The 27,077-nt window shown below is 42.5% G+C and overlaps 1 protein-coding gene across 1 annotated transcript; it reads left to right on the forward strand.

Moving 5' to 3' along the window:
* On the forward strand, nt 1-27,077 carry GNA13 (G protein subunit alpha 13). Its single transcript, XM_065034994.1, has 4 exons — nt 1-359; nt 2,184-2,410; nt 18,706-18,756; nt 22,196-27,077. Exons 1-4 carry the CDS (start codon nt 77-79, stop codon nt 22,766-22,768), a joined length of 1,134 nt encoding a protein of 377 aa, XP_064891066.1. The 5' UTR covers nt 1-76; the 3' UTR covers nt 22,769-27,077.

Here is a 27,077-nt window from a genome sequence, read left to right on the forward strand (position 1 = left end):
CGCATGCGCGGGCAGAGAGCGGGCTGGTGCGGGCCGGGCCGGGCGGCCGCTCCCCTCGCTGGCAGAGCTCGCTAAGATGGCGGACTTCCTGCCGTCCCGCTCCGTGCTGTCGGGCTGCTTCCCCGGCTGCCTGCTCACCAGCGGCGAGGCCGAGCAGCAGCGCAAGTCCAAGGAGATCGACAAGTGCCTCAACCGCGAGAAGACGTACGTGAAGCGCCTCGTCAAGATCCTGCTGCTGGGCGCGGGCGAGAGCGGCAAGTCCACCTTCCTCAAGCAGATGCGGATCATCCACGGGCAGGACTGGGACCGGGCGGCCCGGGAGGAGTTCCGAGCCACAATCTACAGCAACGTGATCAAGGGTGGGTGAGCGGGGCGGCGGGGCCGGCCCTCCTCGCGATGCACCGGCCTGCGGGGGCTCGGCCCGGCCGGGGCTGGGGGGGTGGCGGCGGCGGGGCGGGAGCGGTGGGTCCCTGGGGCCGGGGAGGGCGGCGGGGTCGCTGCCTCCTCCCGTTTTCGTTTCGGGCGCCTCACTCTCCTTCCCCACCCGGGGCGCGGGGAGCAGCCCCGCTGCGGGTGTCAGCGCTGCCGGGCCGGGCCGGGGCCCCGCGGGCTGCGGGGGGCGGCTGCGCCTGGGCCGGGGGAACCGCAGCCCGGGAGGGCCCGAGCTTGGACCGTTTCCCGGTAACGCCATCGCAGTGATGGATGGATGGAGGGGAGAAAGATGCACCTGAGACATGTCCAGAGGACATGCCGCTGCCTTTCGCCTCAGAAACGTTTTCCATCGCGTTGGAAGCGGGGCTGACACATCCATCGACAGAAACCCGCCCGCAGAGCCGCTTTTCATAGATGCGTTGCCAAATTCTCCACGCGTGGTGTGGGAGCGGGCTCTTGATTTCGCTGCTGTCATCCTTTACTGGTCATCCGTACTTATTTTCTCTCTCCTATCTAATCTGCTCGTCAGATTTTTGGGTCTAGACTGTGTAATAGTTGGACAAAGTGTCTCAAACCAGCAAGGTGTTGTCAGACCTCAGCCACACTGAGGTCCAGTGATTCTTAAAGGGAATTATTCTACGAAACTATTTACAAATCAAGCCTGGAAAAACTATAAATAGCAAGGCAATAGAAGTCACAAGCATGGATGATGACCAGTTTATAGTTTATTAATAAAGGAAGGTACTTCCTGCTCTCTTAAAGTGTGTACATAGGAACTGCAGATCTCTTTTGGAGGCTGCAGTCATTGCTTTTGACAGAAAAACCATAGAAAGAGTATGAAGCTTGAAAAGATATTTTGGCATTGAACAAGTGTGTCATCCGTTACTACATCTTAGTTCCTTATACCTCTCCCTGTGTCTTTACAGTTGCTTATTCTTTCTGGAATTTTCTTATTTTTATTTTTCCACCAGTAAACTTAGTACTAGAATTCATTTCCCCGCCTTTCCCTTATCAGTATGAGTGCAATGTTTTCTTTAAAGTCCTGTGTAAAATACTCTGTCTCTTCTAGAGAACATTTAACAAAACATCAACAACAGAAAGTGTGAGGATGTTTTCAGGTGATACAACTCCTTCTGCACTTAAGCAGTAAAAACTCGCTTTTTCGCAAGTGCTATGACTTTAGTAGATGCTGTCTTTATATTTCTGACAACATTAAAGGCAGTGATAACTCTCTACCATTAGATATAAGTAGATACCAGGTTACTAAGAATGCAGAGACTTGGGAACCTTAAAATAAGCCATGGCTTGATTTAACGTATTCTGAAATAAGCTTTTAAACATACTTCATTTGTCTTGTATTTGTGCCAGGTAAATTTAACCCCTATAGAATGGCTCTGGGGACCGGAGGGAAGTATAAATATGTGTAAGAGAGTTTGCTTTGTAGCACAGATTGGGGATTTAGCAATTAGAAGTAGCACTTCTTCAAGAAATAAACTTGTGCTCTGGGTATTATACTGTTGATCATGGCCATGTTATTCTGATGGCAAATATCTGAGATTTGATATGACCTGAAAACTGAGCGCATTGAGTCAATTTTTTGGAAACGTTCTGATTTCTTCCTGGGTGGACAGCCCTGTTGAGCTTTGACTGTACAGAGTAGGTGCGTTGTTTGAATCTCTGCAGGTTTGTAGGCTAGCGAAACAGGAGATGCTGAGAAACTCTAATTGCAGTGCTCTTTCATGTCGTTAAAGGTGTGAGAGTCCTCGTGGATGCCAGAGAGAAACTCCATATCCCCTGGGGAGACCCTGCGAACCAGAGTAACGGAGATACCATGATGACTTTTGATACGCGGTCAGTGACGGTGGTGCAAGGCATGGTGGAGACAGCAGTTTTTTTACAGTATCTCCCAGCCATAAGAGCTCTCTGGGCGGACAGTGGTATCCAGCACGCGTACGACAGGCGCAGAGAGTTCCAACTGGTAAGATTTGTGTGTTTCGGTGGTTTTAATTGAGTGCGTTTGATTCTTGTTCCTGTGTTGCTTTCCTGTAAAACACTGATCAAGCAACCTCCTTATGAGTCTGAAGCATTTTTGAATGTTATTGTGGTATTGCAAACAGATGCATTTAAGTCCTCCCTGCCCCCCCACCCCCCCTTTTTTTTTAAAAACAAGAATAATGAAGAACTTCTGACATAATTGCCTTCATTTCATATGTGAGAAAGCTGAGGTATAGAGGGCTTTTATGTTGGCTAACAAAGCTAGTACCTGTGTAGTGTTTTTACTATACGGTTATTTTTATTAAACTAGTGCATGGACTTTAAAAAAAATGCTCTGCAATAAAGTCTTAATAGTAATATGATTTTTAAGAAGAGAGATGCATGGGTTAATGAGAAGAATTTTAAAACCACTCCCTTCTCTATGCCAATTTGAGCAGTCTAGCAAACATTCCCTCTCTATACTTCCTGTTTAATTTTCAATGTCTGTTAATACTTGTGTGATGAGATTTTTATTATACGGAAGTTCTCAGCTGAAGATGGAGTATACAGTTTATCAGTGGGGTTGTGATGGAGCATACAATTAAATAGTGGGATGGAAAGGAAAAAGAAAAGTCTCGATTGCTGAGCTGGAGCTTTAAATGTCTGTGACAGCTGAAGTCCCTTTGCTCCATTTCCATGCAAATGCTGCATAAGGAAACGAAGAATTTGAGCTATATTTGCTGTTTATTGGCTCATAGACTTGTGTAGTAAATGCTAGTGGCTCAGGGTTTTGTGGAGGTGGGGGCCGAGCACCTTAAAATAGATTAAATCTGTTCCTGTAGGTCTCTTAAACCTAAGTGGCTTTGTGTTTTTATGTCTTAAAAATAACCTTTGTGTTAGTGTGAATCTGAACAATAGCTGATGATGTCTCCCGTTGAGCTATTATGAATGGTTGTATAATCATACTCTGCCTTAAATAGGTTGTGTAAATACTCTATAAATATGTCCTGCCCTGATCATGGCATGTCTTTTAGAGGCTGCAGAATGAGCAGGTGCTGGAGCAGCCGATCACCTGCCCAGCCTCGTTCCGAGCTTTGGAAATAAGTTTCTGATGAGACCTGTTGCTCTTTGCATTTTGCCTTCAAAGGAATCATAAAAGGGCCATTGCTCTGGTACAGTCTGGATCCTCTTCTGGTGCAGATGTGACTTCTAGTGACGTAGTTGCTGTGCTGGAGGGATCTGGTTTAAAATTGGTTAAATAAAATGTTTTGTCTTTGATTAGGCATATTTAGTGACTTCAGGCTAAGTAGTAAAGAAAAAGGGAGCTATTACTAAGGAAAAGGGAGCTATTACTATTCTATCATCTTGAGTCTCTGAGAAGTAGGTTCTTTCCATAACTGAAGCATGTGCAGAGTTTCACTTTGAGTAGGATTTGAAGAACGTGTTTGTCTGAATCTGACAGAAAAAAAACCCTGTTGCTTTCTTTTGGAAATCCCTACATCTGTGTAATGTTCTCTGCAAAAATATTTATGGATCATGTTGTGTTTTAGGCAGAACTCAGTAATAGTTTTTTAAGTGCTCCTAGTAGCCGAGTACTGTCCTAATACTAATTTTCAAAAAGAAGGTAACTGCTTTATTTATACTTTCATTGCTTTATTTCCTAAATCCTTTCAAAATCGCAGGCAGAGATATTTATGCCAAGTTATAAACATGAAGGGGGAAAAAAAAAGCAGCTGTATGATGTCATTGTATTGAGCGAGATCAGTGCTGGCCGAACATGAAGTCTCGGGTTTTACCCCAGTAAGCTTCCAGCTTAAGTTATGACAGATCTCCATGTGGGCGGCAGAATGACGGAAAACTCCCGAAACCAGTATATATTTTTTCTATACTGGCCGACAGACTCTGTAGAAGCGTTCTGAGAGTTTAGATGCGTAATCTGGAAGTCAGACACCGCTGGGTAAGGAGGGAGTGACAAGTGTACCCGAGTCAGGAGGTGGAGATGGGGGAAGTTGGAAGAGACGCAGACAGTCGAGTTGTGTCGAGTGCTGACTCTTGAAGGAAGGATTCAAGACTAAAAATTGTTAGCGCTGTAGAATGGGGAATAAGAGCAAAATACCATTCTGCTTCCCCTTCAGCTGCTTGTGGCAAAAAATGTAATGAAAGGAGAGATACCAGCAGTCATTGGATGAGTAAGAAAGAGGGTAAAGTGGCATTAAATAAATGTAAAATGCTGGGACTGAGCATGATAGTAGAGTATGATGTGACTGTATATGCTTTGACTTCTTTTCAGACTCTTCAGTGAGTTTTAACTTTTTTTCGCTGGACAGAGTTTGACATTGCGCTGAAAAACGTGGTTCATATTAAAGAGAGCACGGGCAGGAATGCTGGGAAATTATGGTTTGTCATGGGAATAGGGCACTTTGGGGCAAAGGTAGAAGTGAACAAATGAAGAACAGAGCAGTGAGGGAGAAGGAGTGAAAAATGTCAATTTACATAGAAATTCTGGAGGAAAGGAAGCAAGAGCATGTAGTTCTAGAAGCCAATTGTAGCTTGGACAGATGGGAAGTACAGAGAAAGGGGGTTTAAGGTTAAAGTTTCTACATGTGTATGATTGAAACTTAAAGATCTATGTACATTTGATGATTGAGCTGTTCTTGCTTTTTTTTGTTTTTCACTGTGTTTCACTTAAAATGCCAAGAGATGATGTTCAGAGCCTGAAGAAAGAATGTGGGTTTTTTCATAGCAGTGTGAGAGGGGAAAAAACAGAACTTGGTCGTATTTTAATGGAATTAGAAATCAGCATTTCCATGCCTCATTCACTGGGGTGTCCTTCCTCATTTTGTTAACTTAGGCGGTCATGGGGATAGTCAATATCATTTATTTTCCTTGCTATAAAAATAGGGGCCTTCTGGCCACTAACAGCAGTGGTTATGAAAATTCAATAGTTCACGCTTGTGTAATGCTTTAAAACTGGAAAGAGCTAATTACAGCTTAGCACAATGTATGCCACTTCAATACTTCTCAGGTGGTTAATATTATAATCCCTCAAATTTTATTACAAACCAGAGTCATTCGGGCGATAGTTTCACTAACACGGTTAACTATGGACTGGTTTGGCTCTGTAGCTTTGTCAGTTCGGGTAACTTACACTTGGGATTCTGGTCATCCTTGAGCTTTCTCTCCTGCATCTACCGAGTTTATTTCTCCTATGGCCCATGGTCAGAGGGCTGACATGGATTAGTGATGGAGTTAGTCTCTGTCAGCCCAACTAATTAACATTTCAGATTTCACATTACCAGTTGATTTCAGGTAAAAACCTCCTGAAACACCTTGGATAATCACACCCATCATCTTGATTCTACAAGATGCTGTGTGCTGCCTCTCACTTCAGCACCGTTGCTGGGAACTTTGTTTCTTGCATTTGCTGCTGGAGTTAACAGGGAAGCATTTTGACGTGGTCTCCAGGAGTCTTCTAATTCTCTGAGAATGGAACAGAGAGACGAGAGCTGAGTTGCTGAGATGCATGATAAGCTTTGAATGGGTTAAAAGTTTGCTCTTGTGAAGATAACTTTTGGGTGGGTTTGGATGTTTGCTACCAGCTATCCTTGATCTTCAGATAGATACTTTTTGCCCTGCTTGCAATTTACACTGAACCTTGCTTGTTTTGTTGCCTTTTTTGTTTTTCTTTTCTGCCACAAACCTGCAGCGCGCAGGGGCAGCGCTGACACTTTATTCTGTCTGCATTTGCATAGAACTGCAGACAGAGACGATACAGTAAGAATGATTGGATGTGCATTTACCTCTGGATCCTGTTTACTTCTGCGACATGTCTGCAAGTGCTAGATCAGATTATAGAAGACAGGAAAAGGCGTGTTCAGCTCCAAGTTCTACTGCTGGTTTTGCTGCAGCTTCTCAGCATTTTTCTGTTGCACGGTAGTATTTTTGCAGAGTGTTGTTCAGTTCACTGGAAGATTGTATTTTAACTTCTTCTGCTTGGGCTTTTCTGGGTTCTGTCTCTGAATATTGGTGGGGTTGTCGTACACACAAAAACATTAAATTAGCTTTACTGGAAATAATGAGTACTCAGATGGCGACCGCAAAGTATTAGCAAAATTTACTGTTCTTTCAGGTGCATGGACAACATGTTCTTAGATGTGTTTGATTACAGAGCAGTGATCTTGGGACATGCAGGGTGAAGAAACTGTCAGTAGAAAGTTTCTCCGACTGTTAGAAGAATCTTTTTAATTACAGATAGCAGATCGAATCACCCAGTGTTTCTGCAAACACACGCATTGACTACTTGGGTCCCTCAAAATATAATTGAGTTACTTTATTTAAATATATTCTTATAATTACATTGAATATTGCTTGACTTGTTGTGGAGAAAACCAAAAACCTGCTGCTTCTCTGTGTTGAAATATGAACTATTTTCTCCTCCTTCCCCAATCAATAAGTCTGCCCAGCATCGAATGGCAGGATGGCACGTGTACCGTGAACGTGACTCCTAAAAGGCCTGGGAGAAGTTAGAGCTACTTGCCACATTTTGGTCTTTGTGTGAAAAGGATTTATCAAAGATTGTTGCTGTAACTATGTGGAAAGAAAAAAGCTTTACAAATATATGCTTAAAAATGAATCATTCAAATCCTCATCAAAGACTTGGAGTTCTTGAGGATTTGTTGGGTTTCCTGCCACAGTGACAAGATACGGCTGGCTTTGAGGTTGTATTAATAAGGCTCCATATAGGGATTAACTCTAGAGTCAAACAATAAGTAGGCTTGAGTTGCCGTAGTCTTGGTTAGTGGCCAGAAACCCTCCCCTGTGTATACTAGTGCTTTGTAATGGGGATTGACTGTAATATTTTTAACTGAGCTCAGTGATCATCAGGTGAACTTTTATACTAATTTAACACCAAGTGGCAATTTTTCATTATTTATTATTTCTGCCTGCTGAGTTTTCTTGTTAGCAGCAGAACATCAACGTGTTTGGAGAGCAGAGGTCTTGTATTGCCAATTGGTGCTGTAGTGCAAACTAGTCTGGTTTTGCTGAAGAACATCTTTGCCATAATTTTTTCTGAAAGTTACTATTTTGTTTTTCGTTACTGTTATTTTTAAACACAGATATGGCTCTGGATTAAAAGGGCTTTCAGTGGGAGCTGTCTCAATGTGGACACGTTACCCGGCACACATGTGCCAGACCCAGTTTTCCTCCATCCGAGAACACCAGCGACTTTTTGGAGGCCTGTGTGCTCCGCTAAGCTTGTACCAGCGTGTCTTTCCTGTGCGGTTTCAGGGCAACCTCTGAGGATGGAATTCTTCATTCAAACTTGATCCAGATATCTGTTTCTGGGGAACCACTGCTTTTAAAATGCAGACTTTCACAATAGTGCTGGAACAGAGCGATGTGTTCTTGTACATGCTCTGTCTTGAACAGGCTATGTCATATTCCTCATCGTGTGCCATGTTTTCCTGAATGTTTTGTTGCAAAAGGCTAAAAGGGGACCTACTTTTTGCAAAAATAAGTGTCATTCTGAACATGCTGTGCATGTCAGCAACCTCCAAAGAGTTCAGAGGAAGAGACTTTCTCATCCTTTCACATCTTGAATGTGTGAACCTGTTCTCAGCAGATTCTTTTCAGTTGGCACAAATGCGTTAGATGAGCTTTTGCTGCTTCTGCTGCTCACAGTGTGACAAGCCCTTGGTACAAATGTTCACTCAGAGCCCGTTTTTTAGCTGGCTACTAACCTGCAAAATACATGTTAGTACCTGTAGAACTGGCTTATGATATTACTTCAAAGAATTTAAACGTAGCAGTGGCTACATCGTGCTGTCCATTTAGAAATGACTTACTAATATAAGCCCAATCTGCATTGCAAAGTCCAGTATTCGTAGCTGTCAGCAAGTCTGTGCTGGCAAAACGTGGTGTGAATGCAGCTCTGCTCTTCCATCTATATGGTTGAAATTAATTTTGCACCTGGGGCAAAGAATATGAGGTGATCTTTTTCATATGTAAATGTGCGATCCTTTAGGATTAAGGTGCAATGCCAGGGGCAGTGTTGGTTTGTGCTGCTGTTCCCTAATTTGAGCTTAATGTAACAAGACTTCAGCCTTAGAGGCTAGGGAAATATTACACTCAGGTTGTATTTGGATGACCATTTCAGCGCTCCTTATTGACCTAAACTTAAAGATAAGTGCTATTTATCTTTGCTGAGTTCAGGCCGTACCTCTTATGTGGAATGAGCAAAGCAGGAGGAAACTTCAGCTTGCGGTAGCTGAGGAAGTTGCTTAAGAAAATGTGAGAAAACATAAGTGCAGCTGACCTTACTACATAAGAAAAGCAATAGAATAACTGTATTAATGTTTCATGTAGAAAGCAAGATAATCTCCATACCAGCGTTGTGTCTACTGGCACTTTTTGTTTTAAATTGTCTAAATTTGCCACCACTCAGCTGAAGTTTAGGAGGTCTGAGCCTGCCCTTTTGCAGAACAGTGAGCTGTATCACTGATGTGGCTGATGGCTTCTCACTGATACCAAGTGCTATCTAGTATTGCTCTGGAATATGAAGCCTTTGTTTATATCTTAAAGGTGAATAAATGGGTCATAGAACACAATATTAATTAACTCGGCAGCCTCAATAAATGCATTTAATCCAAATAAAAGTCTCTGAATAATCCTGGAGACTAACCCTTACACTCTACAACCCAGGTAGTTTGATGGGTTGAATTTAAAGGGTGGATAAAGAAAATGTTTAAGTCTGTGGCAGCAGCTAAAGAAGGTCCTAAATTATTTCCAATATCTTCTCCACTTGCATGTCTGCATTAACAATACTCATCAGGTAATACAGCTGGAAAGGCTGAGGAATTTTAAATACAGAAAATACTCTGAATTTTTGATCATCACTATAACCGACAACTTAAATATTTCAGTGAAGGAAGTTCTTGGACTCCAATAGGCAGCGAGCTGACTTGTGCAGCCCTCAGCTCACTGTCCCACGCTGCCCCCTTCTCCAGCCTGGTCATTCGTGCCTTAAATGTTTTCCCAGCACTTCACAGTCTCCTCGCAAAAAGTGGAATATCATGTTCCTCTCCAGTGACTTAACCAAGGAACTGAAAAGACCCCAGATTCTTTTTTATGGATGGGAGGTACAGAAATGTGTAACCACACATGAATTTCTGGATCTTTTTCATTTGTTTAATGATGCTGGGGGAATTATTTTAAACAAACCGCTGGGAGTCTCAGCGGGAGCGCTTCTCACCGGGCACGTGATGCTGTTTGATCAGCCGCTGGTGACCGAACCAAGAGGATGGAGAATTTCCAGGCGGGGAAGCACAGCGCACTGACACCATCTGTAATTCAAAATATCCACACAGAATGGTGTGGAAAACATCAGTGCAGGGTGATCTGCTGAGCTTTCACATCTGGATTGCATTGGGACCTTTAACCGTTTTCACTAGCAAATGGTTATATAGTTGGTCTACTTATTAATTTCTAGTTTTTCTATTTTTAGTTAATTGCTAGTAGGAAATTCTACAAGTGATGATGTGAAATGTTTGCAGTCTCTTGGCTATTGCTGCTGTCTAGGGAATCTTGTGTATTTTACTATTAATTTGAGTGCTTTAGACACAGCTTTTACTCATTTTTAAAAACACTAACATTCATCTAATGAGACATGTAGATCTTTCACAAGATGTAGTAAATTATCACTGAATCTTGTCAGATAGCTTGTAACAAGAGCTGAGATGTTAGTATGTCACTGTTTGCAAACAGAAATACCAGAACGTAATTGAAATGGATTCTGCTAATTGAGGCAGAGGAAGGAACTAAAAAGCATTTGCTCATCAGGATTTCTCCTGAGGCTGAAATAGGAACCAAATGTATTTTATAAAACTGAATCCTAGGGATACTTCAGTGAATGCGTCAGTATCTAGTTTAGGGTTCTGCTTTAGAAATTTCATGATTTAGTTTACAGAATGTGCAATAATGGGCGTTTCGAGCATCTTAAAGTTCAATATGTCCAGTTTTGGTTCTGATGTTTCCACATGCCAAATATTTGTCATGTTTTTGGAGCCTTTGCCGGTCTTGGACAACTTGGAGGCAAGTAAAGCTCTAAATGATGGATGGCAGATCTGCAGACTCGCTAGTGCTTCAGTGTCAGATTAAATGCAGTTTGAGTTGCAAACACATGAAGTCATGGAGCCAGTGGGTCAGCGCGCTGAAAGAAAAGCAAATGTTTACAGTCTGATTCCAGTCTGGTTTGTGTGCAAAACATCTGAAGTTTATAGAGATGCTTCCCAGAGCGTAAATAGTAATCAGAGGTGGCTGTTCTGTCTTGGTCAGTGCGTGTTTTCAAATGATTTCTGGGTCTGTGTGTGTGCCCTGACCTGGAAGATTTGTTTCATCAATGAAATTCAAACATCTTTTGCGAAGCGTCTTTCCTAAAGGAAACCTTCTGGAAGAGGTGTTTGGATTGTAAATACTTACTTAGGGAGAGAGTTAAAAGATCTTTGAAGAAAGAAAGTGCACCTGATCTTGTGGCCAGCATACCCTCATCTGCTTTCATCTATTAATTTCTGTTCATGTTCTGGCAAACAGAAGCTTCATCATTAGATGCTCCGGTTCTGCATGTGCTGTGTCCCCAGTGCCGTTTATTGCGTTTCCTCACCTGGCTCTGACCTCGGGAAGAGCTGCAGCAGACTCGCGGTTGCTGTCTCTTTGGAAGCATCAGTGATCCGAAGGGAAATGCCTAAAAGATGTAGTGAATTTTCATATTTTTAAGCAAGCTTTGTGAAGAATCTGGTGATCACACCCCTTCTTCAGGAGGGTGGGGATATACCTAGCTAAGAAAAATGAAATTGGAATCATTGCCTCTTAAGAAAGTAGTTCAAAACCGGAGTAGTTTTCTCTGTGATATGCTAGTATGCAGATAAAGTTGTGATTAGTGCTTTATCATGTCTTTGTTGGGTTCATTGGGGTAGCCAGTTATATCTGAAGCAGTGGAAATGCTCTGCCAACTGGAGAAAATCTGAATCTGAATGATGTGAGTGAATGAGGCACCTTGAAGGGTCGTGCAAATCGGAATTCAGCGCAAGAAGGAAGAGCGGCTGATACTGGAGCCTAATTTGGATTATTTAGTTCTAGCCTAAGTTGCCCGTGGCTTGGCTGACCTCCCCTCGTTCAGAACCCCTGGGGATGGCAGCCGCAGCAAAGGTTGGCGTGCTCTGTCTTCCTCCATTTGTTATCCACATTTTAAGAATTGTGGATTAATTGGATTACACGGTAAATAGGGGATAATAGATTAAAGGGATATTATTGGGTTAAAACCTTCTTAAGCCCCTTCACCTTTCTTTGTTAACGCCATTATGCAAGATACAAAAATGTGAGTCGTGAAATAAATTCAGTGTGACTCCTCCCTTTCTCGGCACTTTTGTAGCTTCATGCTGCTGAGGTCCAGCTGTTCTGAATACAGATTCTGCTCTGCTACCCAAAGGTTTTACAAAAGATGACTTCTGTGAGTCAGGACTTCAACCTTTCCTATTTTAGGACAGCTACTCAGTTTGTGTGACTGAACACAAGGCAGGTTTCACTTCTACACCGCGTGATGCTGTTCCGATTGCTTTGAAGAAAGGCAAAGACGACTCGAGCTGCACGCAGGAAACACCGCAAAGAGGAAATAGGATAGTGCTGGCAGCCGAGGTGGGATGAGCCGTGACGCATTTGCGACGTGTATCGCTGGAGAACAAGATTAATTTGTACTCCTGCCCAAATGTAGCCTGTGTCTGAAACCGTCCCGTCTTACAATGAAGCGGCGATTAATCCCACCGTAGTGAGATTTTATCTTTGAAAATGGACAGATCAGGTTTAAAATGGCTATTCAAATGGTCGAGCTGGAGGGAAAGAAGCTGAGAGATCGGGAAATGCCTGATCTTGGCTGACAGTGTCTGCGCTCGAGCCCTTTGACATCAGTTCTCGGCGCTTTAGCCCTTTTAAGGCTGGTCCATGAACGCTGCCCTGGCAGCAGTGCCATTCTAAAGCAGCTTGCCCGCCCTTCTTATTATAACTAGTATTATAATAGTTTAACTGTTGGCTGCTCTGCACATGGCTGCAATAACACTCGTGTGGGCTTAAATGGGAACCGCTTTGTTTTGGGGAGAGGGTCAGTTTATGCTGGTTTTAACATAACTCGGGCCACAATTAACGCTTGGAGAAAGGAAACGTACTTCTCTCCAGGAGATATGTTTTGTTTTAGCAGCTCAAATGTTTTGACCCAGACTTGTAGTTTGAAGTAAGCAACAGAGTATTTACTTACCAACGCTTTTCCCTAAAAACCTTTTAGCACCATTATTAAAAATTAGTTATTGTATATGCTTGTTGTAAGCTCCCCAAACAGCTAATAAAACTGCTGCTTAAACAGAGTGTGCTATATCAAGTGTTAGAGCATAGGAGTGACAATTGGGAAACAAATTGTTTCCCCTCACTTTAGGAGATACCAAGCAAATTGCTGAATTGCTGCTACGAAATAGGGAAAATACCTGTTTTTTAAATTTAGTTCCTTCATTAAAAATGTTATAGGTATGGATGTGTAGAATATTGTTCTATTCTGTTGGCTGGGTCATGTTTGAAATAGGAATCGGCATTAGAAAGCCCTAGGAGGAGTGACTAGTGAGAGAAGTTAATTTGTAGAAACCCAAAAACTGAAGGCACCAAGATTATTTTATTTACCTCCAAGTCTGAGGCCTGTAAAAGAAACCAAACCAATTCAATATCTCAACATAAGACTTGGTTTAACTTCTGCTCTAATGAGAAAGATAATTGTGGCTTTGAGCTTGGCAACTTAATTAAAAGTGCATTCATGGCATAAATGGATCATCTGTGTAATGTTATGGACATCCCTGGTTTGGGTGGAGGGGGAGGAGGTTGTAGTGCTCCCTAATACCTCTCCTGCTAGGAAATCTGCATTGATTTGACTGAAACATTTATCCTTCATTATCTCTCTGTTTATTACTGAAATTTCAGAAGACATCTGGTGAATCTTGGGTTACAGCAGTATTGATTTGCAGCCTGTCTGCTTCTGAATCAGCTCGGGGCAGGGCGTCAGGAAGATAAAGGCTAGATTCTTATCTCTGGATTCTTTGCCAAAGTCCTCAGATATGGATTTATCTGGCTTAAGCTTCTAGTAGAAAAAAAATACACCTAATGAAGTGTATGCTGTGAGGATGAGTGGGGCGTTGGAGGATGCAGAACTGCGAGGGCCCCGGTTATTCCTCCCTTGTCTTCTTTCCTTCAAGCTGCTTTTCCCACGTTCTGGATGGTTTGGTTTGCATGTCAATTTGGGCATGTACCTACCAGCCTAAAAATGTTGTAGTTACCTGTTCTAAATTAGGCTTTTAAAAAAGCTTTTTTGCTTGTTGTTTTTGTTTGTTTGCGTTCTGTGGGTTTTTAATTAAATAAAGTAGGAAATCTTTGTTTTTCTTTTCCCAGAAATTCAAGTAGGGTCAGGAAGAGAAAATGTTTAGTGGCTCCTATAATTCTAATCGGGAGCTACCAAGTTATATCTCCTATTTTCTTTAAATATCTGATTTATTATTTCAGACACTTAATAAGTCTTGTCAGTTCGGTATGTTCCACTGGACTTGAAGCCAAAAATAGATGGTTTGATAAACTGTATGTTTCTTTCAACCTTGTGATGACTAAATCTTTATTTGATGCTTTTTCTCTCTTTTAAGTGATTGCTGTTGGAAAACATTTAGTGTCTGTGTTCCCCTAGAACAGCTAAAAAGCCCTTTGGCTATGCTAAGGTTTCAACAAATCCTATTTAGGTTGCTGACATTGTTTTCATGGAAACCAAATAAATTGGTGCCACTTCCTGGGTTTAAAAGATGTGTTCCTCTGATGGCTCTGTCATGTAGTCCTTTTTTTTTCCTCCCCCTAAATATTTTTGTGGTTACTTTGTTTTGGGCATTAACTAGCAACATTTTAGACAGTAATCTTTCTCTGTGCCGTGTTTATAAAAGATAACTAATCTGGTTTAGTTCACAAGAGCACAGGAGAAGCTCCAGTGCCCTATTGTCCTATAGGTAAATGGCCACTGCGTGCTGTAATCCTGATTTTGTAGAAAAGTGCATTACATACAACTTGGAGACATTTCATTGCACAGGCGTGAGTGAGCTTTGTTAAAATAAATGCAGCGTTGTAAGGGAGGCTGTTGTTGTACCATCAAGTACCTTGATAAGAATATGATTTAGTTGTGTTTTCTTGTAAATCACTTGTATGTTCAGGATAAGATGTGTAGCTTGGCTTTCTTCAGGAGGGATCACAAGACTCTGGGAGCCACACAGGCTGTTTTGAATCAAACCTTTCTGAAAATGGAATACTTGACAGTTATGAATAAAGTTATTTAACAGTCAACTTCCTGTGGTTTACATGCATTTCTGAACCAGGAGGAGGCTGCAGGGCTGCAGCTGAGATGTCTGTGCTCCATCTGAACAACAAAGGGCGTCTTCTACAAGCAATCCAAATGATTGCTTAAAATCCAAGGTTCTGATATGATTTATTTTAATCCCATATTAAGAAGCAAAGGCGCAGTCACCTAATACCGCAAGATCTTTGGTGCTAACATGTAGACCATTCATTCTGTTGTACTGGCGTGTTTTATTGTGTTTGCTTTATTGTAATATGTCAACATGCATATGAGAAACGCGCTCGAGCCTGCGTTTGACTCTGTCACTTCTATTGACACCTTCGGGCCTGTGTTTTAAGCAGAAGGAATCGGGCAGCAGATCAGGCGCAGTGGTGGGTTCCTGCAGTGTAACAGGTCGGTGGTTCAGCCTTCAACCTCACTTCACAAGTTTGCAGCTCAGAGCTCAACTATAAAAATTACTTTAAAGGATTCATCTTGTGACTCATTTAAGCCTTTCACATCGCTGTATCTTTTTTAACTAGACGTTTAATTTAAAATTCCCTCATATGTGGTCACAGAACATGGGTGTGAAGACAACAGGAATGTCGTGGAGGACTCTACAGTTTTTTAATGGGGGTAGATCCTGCGATTTCAGAGTTTCCTATCGGTTTAGCCCTTGGCGCGGCTCCGCTCTGGTGTGGCGGACAGACTGACACGTGAGACAAATGGGAGTCAGTGGGGCACAGCGGGGAAACCCGGCGCCTTTTTTTGAGTCATCTCAGGTAAACCAGAGGGTTTACAGTTTGTCTGAAGGGAAAATTTAGAATGCAGCAACTGTCAGTTGAATACAGGCACTGTCACTGATCCACAGAGCGAGATCGACTTCTCGATCTAATATCAAGCGAAAGTATCTAACACAGAAGCTGGATTGTGAATAGACCATTCATTTTCTTACCTAGTTTCAACAATTGCTGGCACTAAGTCTTCCCTTGGTTGTTGCATGGTGGGTTTTTCAGTGAGTTTCTCTTCATTATTGCATAACATACACAGGTTCACCCCTTTGGAAAAGGATCGGAAGTCTCGCTTGGTTGCTTTGCAATGCTGCCTTTTTGAAGCTTGTTTAAAATGGGTCAAAACTCTTCATTTCTCCAGCAGCGCATTCTGATAACGATCTGCTGGTCGTGGTCGATTGCTGTTCAAGAGAATCTGTGCTTAGCAGAGCTTCGCCTGCTAATACAAAGATGTCCAGGTCAGATAGGAGATTTCTACTAGTCAGGACACTGGGTTGTAGCTGTATGGTATGGACAGGGATCTGGAGTGTGAAGGAAGAACAGATGAGGAATTTGAAGCTGTTGTGAGTTTCCAATGCCATGCAAATTGATAAAACCCAATGACTGAACAACTTCTGTCATCAGATACAAAATTGAGTCACATTGATGGGACTTGCTTGGTATCATATTAATTATCTGAATAGGTTTTCGTAAGGGAAGAACTCAGTGACCAAATTGAAGATGTGGAGGAAGGAAACTGTTATGTCACTGCTTTACTAACTGCATTACACTTGGAGCCGATTGCTTTTGTAGTTTAAATCTCTTCAGTTTCATAATGGCCACCTTGACATTTGTCTGCTGTCGACTTCAATCCACGAGGGCCCATAAAGCGGAGCAGCCCTGCAGCTCCTGCTGGGTACGTGGCTCCCGAGCGCTGCTGCCGCTGCTGCCGGCCGATGTGTTTTACAGTTGTGTTTGCAGGAAATCCCCTCTTTGGGAAGCTGCTTCTGGGGATGTTTTGTGACCTTTACAGGCTGTGGTTACTGCTCTGTTCCAAGCGCTCAATCCATTGCAGTAGCTGTAAGCCCCAGGACTTCAAGGAGAGGTGGTAACTCAGGCATTCCAGAACCACGGAGTTAATGCCTCTTTAGGGAGTAGGCATTGCCGTAAGTAGTATAAAAAAGAGTGGTCTAAGATTAAAATATATGTATGCATGCACACACAGACATGCATATTTACAGCCTCTGCGGCCCAGGTATTCCAGAATAAATACCTCCACTTAATGAGTCGGAAATCTGGCCGATCTGTACGTAGTGCTGGTGGGGAGGGAGGGTTGCCAGCTCCCACTAAGACCTAAAAAAGAAATTAAGTCTGACCTTAAGCTTTATTTTGTCTTAACATTCAGCTACAGACAGAGTTCTTAGTACTTGGAAGGCCTGAATTCCCATCCTGCTTGGGAAGCTCGGTGGATTTGTGCATCAAGGTTGTGTGTTTTTATTTTCTATGAAATAGAAATGCTCTTCCCCCTGCGCTTTCCTTGCAGGATTTAGGCTAGAAGGGATTTCTGAAGCACTGAAAAACATGTAGGTATAAAATATTGCTGTCATTGCAAGTGGTGGCCGCTGTGCGCTGCTGCACTTTACAATGGTCAGTGTTAGTGCTGCGGTTTGTCACCCTAAAGAACACGGTTAACGATAAGCCAAATAGAAAGCAAAATAAGGCAGTAGAAGTGTGCTGGGCTCTGTCTCTGCAGGTGTGTGGAGCACAAGGCATGTTCCAACCAGAGTCCCAGTCTTCCTTAATTACAAGTTGATGTTCAAATTGTACACTTAAAGGTGTGGTGTCTGCTTGTGTTATGTAACTTTTTTTAGTACCTGGAAAACTGGCAGAGGTACCTGGCTCATGTGTCAGCCAGAGCCCTTTTTGGATGGTGTTTACCCTCCTTTACTGCTCTTTACATGACACAGTTTTAATACTGAGGTTTGATATTCTTCCTGGATAAGTTTGCAGAGTTCACATTCAAGTGAGGGGAAGTCGTTCTCAGGGTGTAACTGCTGCTCTAATTCACTTGTCTGGCTTAGATGTGGTCACCCCAGCCTTGGATGCTTCAGGAATTTCTCATCCAGAAAATTCAGTCGGAATTGTTGCTCTTCCATCTGCAGGGTGAAAGCACAGATGGTTTCTTTTCTGTATTTACTGTAAAGTAAATAAGTTACAGCTTGGTAATCAAGAGCTTTCAAAGGAAGCGTGTTCTGCTTCTGTCGTTATGCTGAGAAGCCTAAAAAGGTACTAAAAAGGTATCCTTTGCGATAAATTCCATCAGACCATTACCTATTGCAGGGGAACTAAGGTTTGGCACCATCCTCGTAAGAGTTCTTCCTTCGTCCCAGCACCGTAACAGTGTTCTGGAGAGCTGACTGTAGTTCGGACTTACAGTAAAGAAATCTTTAGTTCCGCATTACTGGAGGGATTAAAAACTACAGGTACCATGTGCACAGGCAGAGCTGGCTTGGAGCTGGAAGGTAACCTGCACAGTTGGTGTGTTATGTGCAGTACGGCAGCGCTGAGCTCTCTTCATTACTCCCAGAGTAAGGAATTCTTGTCCAGCTTGGTCTCTGATAGGAACGTTTAGTGAAATGTTTCATCTCCTGTGGTTCCTCATCCCCTGTTCTGCTGCTCATGTGCTGCGCTCAGGGGAAGCACCTGTGTGAGTGGGATTGGATGGCAATGCAGCTAGAAAATAACTTACCTCCAGTGATTAATCCCTGTACCCGAATGCCTGTACGTGCAGACTCTTCAAAGGTTAGAATAATCGAACGTATCTTTTCATAATGAAGGTGTGGTTGCTTTGTTGATACTCCCTGTGGATAACACTGCAGGATTTATTTAGCGATTCTAAACTTGGAAAGAATTTACCTATGATAAATGTGCCTAATGATGCTTTTAAGCTTAAATATTAACTGGCCTAAAAATAAAATGTCAGTTGTGCTCCGAGGGATAACTGCTTAAAAAACGGTAGTGATTAAAGCTTACGACACTTCAATCTAGATTTTGGTAAATTAACTGGACTTCAGAATGTAAACTGATAGGATCAAGTGTGCCACTTTTTTAAATAACCATTTGCTTTGTTTTTAGGGGGAGTCTGTAAAGTATTTCTTGGACAACTTGGATAAACTTGGAGAACAAGTAAGTTCATATTTTTTAAGTAGTCTTTGTGATCTCTGGGTTTTAAACACATGAAGTGTAATTAATCTCAAATAATTTAGTTAACGTTGTCCCATTATCTCATCTGTTCGTCACTGACATGTCAAAACCACGGGGCAATGCGAGGGCCAGGAGACTTTCTGGAAATAAAATCTGTAGAAACTGAGCAAAAAACAAGTTACAAATGCTTGTAAAGTCTTTTTACTGAGTGAAAGATTTGATAAAGGTTCTTTTGGTTTATTCTTATCTATATGCAAGATTCGTCTAATGATTATTTCCCCAAACTGTATTAATAGAAGTATTTTACTGTTTTTATCTGATACAACTGGGCTGGCCTGCAACTAAATTGCTTATAAACAGACCTGCGATTCATGTGCCTCTTGCCAAAAGCAAGCTGATAACAGCGCGTATAATGTTCAGATTTAATCACATCAGCAAAATAAGAATATCTGGCTGGCATATCCACATGGAATCAGCTGGATTCCTTGCAACTGTTTGTTGTTACTTCTACTGCCAGTGCAGATTATATGTATTCAAAATATCTCATAGACAGACGTTGCTTTCCGTGGTGTGATTGGATCTTATTCATGCCTTAAATTCTAATGTTAACTAAGCAAGCAGTGATGTGATAGCCAGAAGAGCTGCCTGGTAACAAAAAGACATCTTGGAGAAGGAAACAGACTGTGGTGAATTCGAGGAAGGAGACAGTTCAGGAGGAAAGCGTGTGTTCTGAGTCAATACTCATGCGATCTTTGGAAGAGCTGTGCTTGCAGGCAAACTGTGCTGCGCAAAAAGTGAAGGAAAAACAAGAGAAAGCAAAACCACCAAACCTTTCCCCCCAAAAAACACAGAAAAATGGAAGGTGAAAAAGAAAACAGTCAATATGGAAGACTGGGTGAAGTGTAGGAAAGGAGAGTGTGCTTGGGAATGCTGGCAGGAAAAGCACTGATTGATAATGGTGAAGTGTTGAAAAGCCTTTGAAAATTATACTCGGTGTTGTCCCAGGAAAATACTCACCCAGTGCTGCAGTCTTTGGATACGGAGAATGGGATCAACTGAGAACAGGGCTAGTTCAGAATTGCTACGGGGGCAAGTGGCTAAATCCCAAGGATGTGGATGTGAGGGACAAGACATAATAATCCTCAAAAAATATAACTGAAATACCAGGAGATTTCTTAGTTGTTGTAGTATTTAGTTTCCTGTAGCCAGACGGTGGCTGCGCACCCAGCACTTGACTTCCAGGTCCCTCGTTTGCAGCCTTTCTCTTTGGAGTAGCCATTATCTGGTGTAAAACACGGTGGCTCTTCTGTGCATGTAGGACTTGAAAGCACTTGAAAGGATTTTATTTGTGGTTGCAACTGTGGAAGGAATTTTAAATGAGTAACAATACTTGAGAGGGAATTTGTCAGGAATTCTAAGGATAAGGTCCTTGTTCTTGAAAGCTTCACTGAATAAACAGCACAGGCCAACTCCCAGAAGAGCTTGCTTTGTGCTTTTATCAGTATTGAAGGTTTGGCCTATTATATTTATTAATTTTCTTTAGGAATTTCAGTCGCTCCTGAGACTTTCTGGTTTTGTTCTGAGAACTTGAGACTAGCTCCCTAATAACAGAAGTTTGTTTTCCTGTTTGAAAGATGGAACAAGTGTTGAACCTGTGACATTCTCTTACCTAAACATTAGCAGTCAGCCTTGCTCACAATCTCTTCACATGTGCCTTGTGACGTTTGATACAGTCATTCCTCTGATTTCTCTCCCTACAACAATTTTTGTTAGAGAAGACCCAAGATAAATTTAAGAAATAAAGAGAAAAATCTTATTAGCCTTAAGGCTGCTTCTTTTGGTCAGACAGGAGATGGGTGCACGTGTCTGTTGCTGTTTGCAGAGCGCACAAAGCTGCTTTGGCAGTTCAGCTCTCCTGCAGATTTAGATGATGCAGGTTTTAGGTGTGCAATAGAACTAGTGCAAAAAGCACAGGGTGGGGAGCCTGTGCTTCAGAGAGCCGCTTTGTAACCCTGCGCGATAAAAATCAGTGCCTTAGTCATGGGCAGCTCCAGTCGAGAGGCCCAGGAGTTCAAACAAAACAGTCTCTCTCTAGCTAGTTTCACTTTTGAGCTTACTTAGTAAAGCAAAGTGATCCTTGATTATTTGGAACATTACACTTTCATGATTTTTAAAATTGCTTTCATAAGGGCTGTGAATCAAACTTGCCCAGCTCACTTCAACTTGGAAAAACCAGCATTTGAGTTGCCGTGCAGTTGTGTGTCTGTTCCCTCGCCCCAGCTTGTTGGTTGAATCAGGCTTTCTGGACCATGGTTACACATCTTTATAAAATCTCCGAGTCTGGGAGCTGGCGCTGTCAAAGGAAGACTGGAGATCATTCACCAAGAGGACATCAGCGTCCCAACCCTGAAACCTAAATCAGTCTCTCTGAAGTCATGAGAAATGCTGGAAAAATGTAAGGAAGAGTTTCCATAACAAGTGAACAACAAAGCTGAACTTCAGCATCAGCCAGTGCTCTGTTATGGATGCGCTTCTTAAACAGCAGAAAGACATGGACCATGCGCAAAAGTGTAATTCTAAGAATGAACAAATCCCCGATTTCTTTCCTGGTGCTGAAAGCTGACTAATAACAATTCCTCTTCCTGTCAGCATCCGTTGTTGATGGCTGTTCATGTAACAGTCAAAATAATAACATAGGGAGGATAAGTGGGTTTTTACTATTTAATCCTGGGGGAGGAGGTGGGCTGAGAACCTGGGGGCAGAGCCCCTTCTGTTCCACTCATTGCACGGGGTGTTTTGGACACAGTGGGGCTGTGTGGGCTCCCAGGTGTGACACACAGGACTGATCCAGCTGAATGCAAAAGATCCAGCGAGTTGCTTAGGTTTAGCTTTTCTGGTATAATTGATTGCCTTAAAAATCACTTAGTGGAGCAGCTCCTTTTTTTTCTAGAAGCAGTTGTGCTGTATGCACAGGAACATGGGAGGACCTGAGTGCCCACAGTTAGACCTGGGATACTGCCTTCAGAAACCTCTTTTAGACCCCGTTTGCTGCATTGCAGTGTTGGCAGCCAGTGTGGTTCCCAGCTTTCTGGAAAGAGGGTGAATGAAGCATCAAATAATCCAGAATAAGGGAAACTGGCACAAGGAATCGGTGGGACACATCTCAGGCTGTTTGTGGGTTCTTGTCACATGGCAAATGGAAAGTTTCAATTCTCTGGGGTACGTGTTTTGATTTAGTATGGGGTGTGTTCCCTGCTTTGCAATCTAGGTCTTTTCAAAGTGCTTCAGTGTCAGCGTATAAATATTCAAAACCTCATGCTGTTCCTCTGCAAGCTTTTCTCTTGATTGCGAGTCAGCTGTGACCACCGCGCCTGTGACTTGTATCCTAATCAGCAAACTCTCCTTTATTTCATTTTTTTAGGATTATCTTCCCTCACAGCAAGATATACTGCTGGCACGAAGACCCACAAAAGGGATCCACGAGTACGACTTTGAAATAAAGAATGTTCCTTTCAAAATGGTTGATGTAGGCGGCCAGAGGTCAGAACGGAAACGTTGGTTCGAGTGCTTTGACAGCGTCACATCGATACTCTTCCTTGTTTCCTCAAGTGAATTTGACCAAGTGCTTATGGAGGATCGGCAAACGAATCGCCTTACGGAATCCCTGAACATTTTTGAAACAATAGTCAATAATCGGGTTTTCAGCAACGTCTCTATCATTCTCTTCTTAAATAAGACGGACTTGCTTGAGGAAAAAGTACAGAAAGTGAGCATCAAAGACTATTTTCCAGAGTTTGAAGGGGATCCCCACTGCTTAACAGATGTCCAAAAATTCCTGGTGGATTGTTTTCGTACTAAACGCCGGGACCAGCAGCAGAAGCCCCTCTACCACCACTTCACCACTGCTATTAACACAGAAAACATCCGGCTAGTGTTCCGTGACGTCAAGGATACCATCCTGCACGACAACCTCAAGCAGCTCATGTTACAGTGATGTGCAAAGACATTGTCATTGGAGTAACTTTTGTGTGTTGTGGGTTTTTTTTGTATCTAGAAGTTTACAGCAGGAGTAGAGAAATCCAGATCCTGTCAGACTTCTTGATATCTGGCTAAAAGCTGCTGCTGAACACATTATTGCCAATTTCTGCAGAAATTCAGGCTTAATCTCTTCCAGTGTAGCTTCAAGTCGACTCATAGCAGACCTATGTCTAAATTACCTGTAAAGTGATAAATTTGACCTTTCAAGAACATGCATATTATCCTAGAAAATTAATTCCACCTTCAGAATTCCCAGTCCAGACTTCAATGAAATTGTTGCAATTGTTAAACTGTGGCAGTAATTTAAGAGGAGGAGAAACTTCCCATCTAACTTCATCATGAAGACTGTGACACCATAGCTGACTTATGATTTCTCAGGTCTATTGTTGGTTAGAAATCCCATAAATCCCTTGCTGGAACCAAGTGTTTGAAGCTACAATTCCTGGGCGTAACGTACATCCCGTTTAAGTATAAATCTTTGCGTGAGTTTTGACTAGGAGATGCTTTAAAAATACTTAAATTGGGAGCTTCAGATGTACCTGGCAGGCAGTACTGACGCAGGCAGACGTCTGGTGATGAGGAATTAATGGCACAGTACGCAGTTTCACTCTCTGGCGTTGTCCGTATGTCCTGCAGCCGTGGGCAAAGCCCAGAGCGCTGGCGTACGGTCCTCTGGAAATTCTCATGTGGGAAGGGGGAGCAAGCGCCGAACTGGTATTTCTTATCTTCACTAGCCAGATGTTGCATGGAGGTACCTTACCTGCTCTGGAAGAGCTTTAATATAGCACCGGTTTATTTTTATTTCATGACTTCTTACAGCGTGCCTCATCTTAACCATTTTGGTGACGGGTAGAAGTACTTGCAAACCTAAGTGCCTCCTTATGTTCTGTCCTACGATATTTCAGTGGCCTTATTTGAGCGTCTGTGTTCCCAGCAGAGGCCTTGTGTACCTGGCACGGTGAGCTGAATGTTTTCTTCTGAAGAAAAGAACGTGTCACGGCAGAACGCGCCTCAGCCGATGAGGCTCTTTCTGCGACTTTCCAAGTGGGTCTAGAAATCCTAAGTGTACTTGAGCCAAATAGGTTGCACGGCATATTCCAGAATGCTGCTTGTGACTAAGAATATTTTACCAAAAGTTCCATTGCAGTGTCATTTTATTTTTTAGGGGGGGGGGTGTTACTGTTGCCATGTAAGTAAAAAAATAATAATAATAATAACAAAACATACTTCTTGCCCAGAAGTCCTCATACACCACGCAGCATATTACAAAATGAGAAGAAGCTGTGAGCTTGTGTTTTGAAAAGCCGAATTCCCCCCGGCCTGTCATGTGTAGGTAGTGCAGCTGTGCCCCGTGGAACCGGCCCATTCCTGTGGATCGTCGTGCTGGCCAGTGCGTTCTCGGATGAGTTTTTATTACCGTACCGCGTGTGCGGCAGCGGTGACACAACACTCACTGCTGGAACATAGGAAAGCTGCCTGGCTTCTGACCTTAGCCCTTTACTTACTGTGATTGTAAGTTGCATTAACATCTCTGTACCTCGTTCTCCTGCCAGTAGAAGGGGAATAGTGTATTTTTATTTAGTTAGGTGCTTGAAAGACCTCTTTTTCTTTTTTTTTTTTTTTTAAATATCATCCAATGAGTAGTCATAGATTAGTCTGCAATTTCCGTGATAAGGCACTATTTTGGGTGGAAAGAATTCTGAAAAGAGCTTGGGAGAAGTCACAGTGCATAGTTGAAACATCAGCAGAGAGTCTGGGTGCAAGACTGATGACAGGATGATTAATATCATCTTTAGATGGGGATATTTAATGTGGATTTTGCCTCCTTACTGGACATGGATATGATTACTTCTGGTTTGATGTCTTCAGGTCATAAGTGAGCAATTCAAGAAGGATGGTGAGGTAGAGGCCTCAAAAAAGTCTGGTGAGGCTATTTAAAGGATTGGACCAGGTGCCTGCGGTGGGGGTCAGAAGTTCTCCATGTCCCTCTTTGGGGAAGGGTGACAGGTTGAATTGGTTGAGCTATAAATGCTGCAGGAACAGACACCGAACCTGTCCCGTGGCCTCCAAGTCCACTGCTGGAAGCACAACCTGAACAAATCCAGGCCCTTGTTACCAACAAGAGGAGCAGTAGGTTTGTTTTGTTCCAGTGCTGACAGTTGTCTGAACAAGTTTCTTCATTTGAAGAGAGACTTATCTCTGCTCTGATTAAAATAATTAATTTGGAGAGCATCTGTAGTACGTGTTTTGCAGGGTGTCAGATAGATGATTGCAGAAAAAAAGACTAAAGACTGGAGAGGGGATGATATGAAGATCACCAGGAAATTGTCTAAGCAGATTAGTTTATGTAAAATATCGATGAATTTTGTGTCAAGGGACCTGTTAATTTACTGAAGATCCTCAAAACTGATGTCAGTCCAAGGATATAGTCAGCACACCGAGGGGAAAATATCAGCAGGCTTCTCCCCTGAACAAACACACACACACAAGCATGGGCTTAATCCTTTCAGATGACTTTCCTGTGAGCACCAGGGCTGTGAGGTGACGGGGGGACCCCGCGATGCTGGGTCACTTTGGACGGAGTGGGCCCTGGTAGATAAGCACTATATGAATCTCAGGCAGAAATGAGTTATTTTAAGGAATTGACTGAGTCGAATCACTTGCGTTTCCCACTCCACTTCTTTAGAGGGGTGAGGCAATGAACCTTGATGTAAGTGTTTACACGGTTCCTATGTGAACAGACCAGCCAAACAAACCGAATCAGCATTGGGCTTTTCTATCTTCAGAATGACTCTTCATGAGCCACCTGAAAAGGAGCACAGCACATACTGGTGTATTGCTTTCGAGATTTTTTTCTAAATATGATTTCTTTATAGCAGGTTGTAATTTTGGTACAAGAGCTGAAGGATTGATGTTTTGAACAGACTGATTTTTATGCTGTAGCAAACTAATGAGTCACAGTTGGTTAAGAGTGAAGCTTGTTTGTGCAAACCAGTCTGTGGTACAAGGTCAGCATGTATTTCCAGTGAGAGTGGGAAAGCGGGTAGAAATTCAAGTTTCCCAAAACTTTCTTGTTTCTCTTCAGTGGAGTGAGCTCTGCTAAATAGATCCCTGACCATATGGAGATATAAGGAGATACACTGTCTCCTACAGCCTTCCTGTACTCAGAGGTGAAATTGGTGTTTTAGCAACTGTTCCTGCTGCAGGGTGTTAAACCGAGTTGATCGATACCCAAAAACTGTGGCTGTTCATCAGGGCTTTGCAAATTTCACTTTTTCAATACATTGTACATGGGAGCATAAGCCATCAGTTTGTGTAAAACTGAAGCTTTCTTCTAGAATATCTGCTCTAAAAAAAAAAAAAAGGAGGGGTTCCTTGATCTCAAAGGCTGTATATTGGACTCATTTGTCTAGTAAGTAGCTTTAAATGTTGCCCATCAGAATTATTGTAGCAAGTTGCTCGATGAGGTGGGTGTTTCAAGCGTGGTGACACTTGGCTGGTACCGATGTTTGCCATCAGTCCCGGGCGGTTTGGTCTACCCGCAGCTGCTCGGCGTGCTCGGCGTGGCCATCGCCGGGACGGCTCCTCCGTTCTTTCTCTTTCAGGACGGTTGCAGAAGGTTCATTTTCCAACAATCACATTTCCTGTTGCAAAACGATCCGAAGTTTCATGCCGTACCGAATTGTGCACGAGTTAACTTTACAGGTCTTGTCTATTTGATGGTACCATTAACATAGTTGTTTTTTTGAATTACACAGCATTGCAATCCAGTGCCATTTTGCAATTTCTTTGCATTGTACTTGAAAATAAGTTGAATTGCAGACTATTTAAAACCGCTTTCCTGCGCTTTCAGTAGCAGTGAGAGCTTACCTTACGTGAAGCCTTTCTGTAAAAATATATTTTGTAACAACCTCATAGATCTTTAACAAAACCCAGATTTGTATTAGCTTTGTATAAATGTTTGTGGCTTACAATTTTATATGTTTAACTTTTTATAAACTTTCCAGGGACTACTTTTTATTGTAAATTTTTTTTTCTCTTTGCTTTAGTTTAAGATTGGCAATAAATTATTTCTAAGGGAGGTCTTAGAAGAAAAAGCATCACTTCCTTTTTATAAAACGGTTAAATTGATTAATAGTTTCAAACCTCTTACGCTCGCTTGTACATTGCTCTGTACATACTCTCCAAAAGTGTTGCCTTTCAGCTATTAATATTTGCCTTGTGTACAAAAATTACTGACGATGAATAAACATATACAGCCTCAA

This window comes from Columba livia, chromosome 18 (assembly GCF_036013475.1).
Source record: "Columba livia isolate bColLiv1 breed racing homer chromosome 18, bColLiv1.pat.W.v2, whole genome shotgun sequence".
NCBI lineage: Eukaryota > Metazoa > Chordata > Aves > Columbiformes > Columbidae > Columba > Columba livia.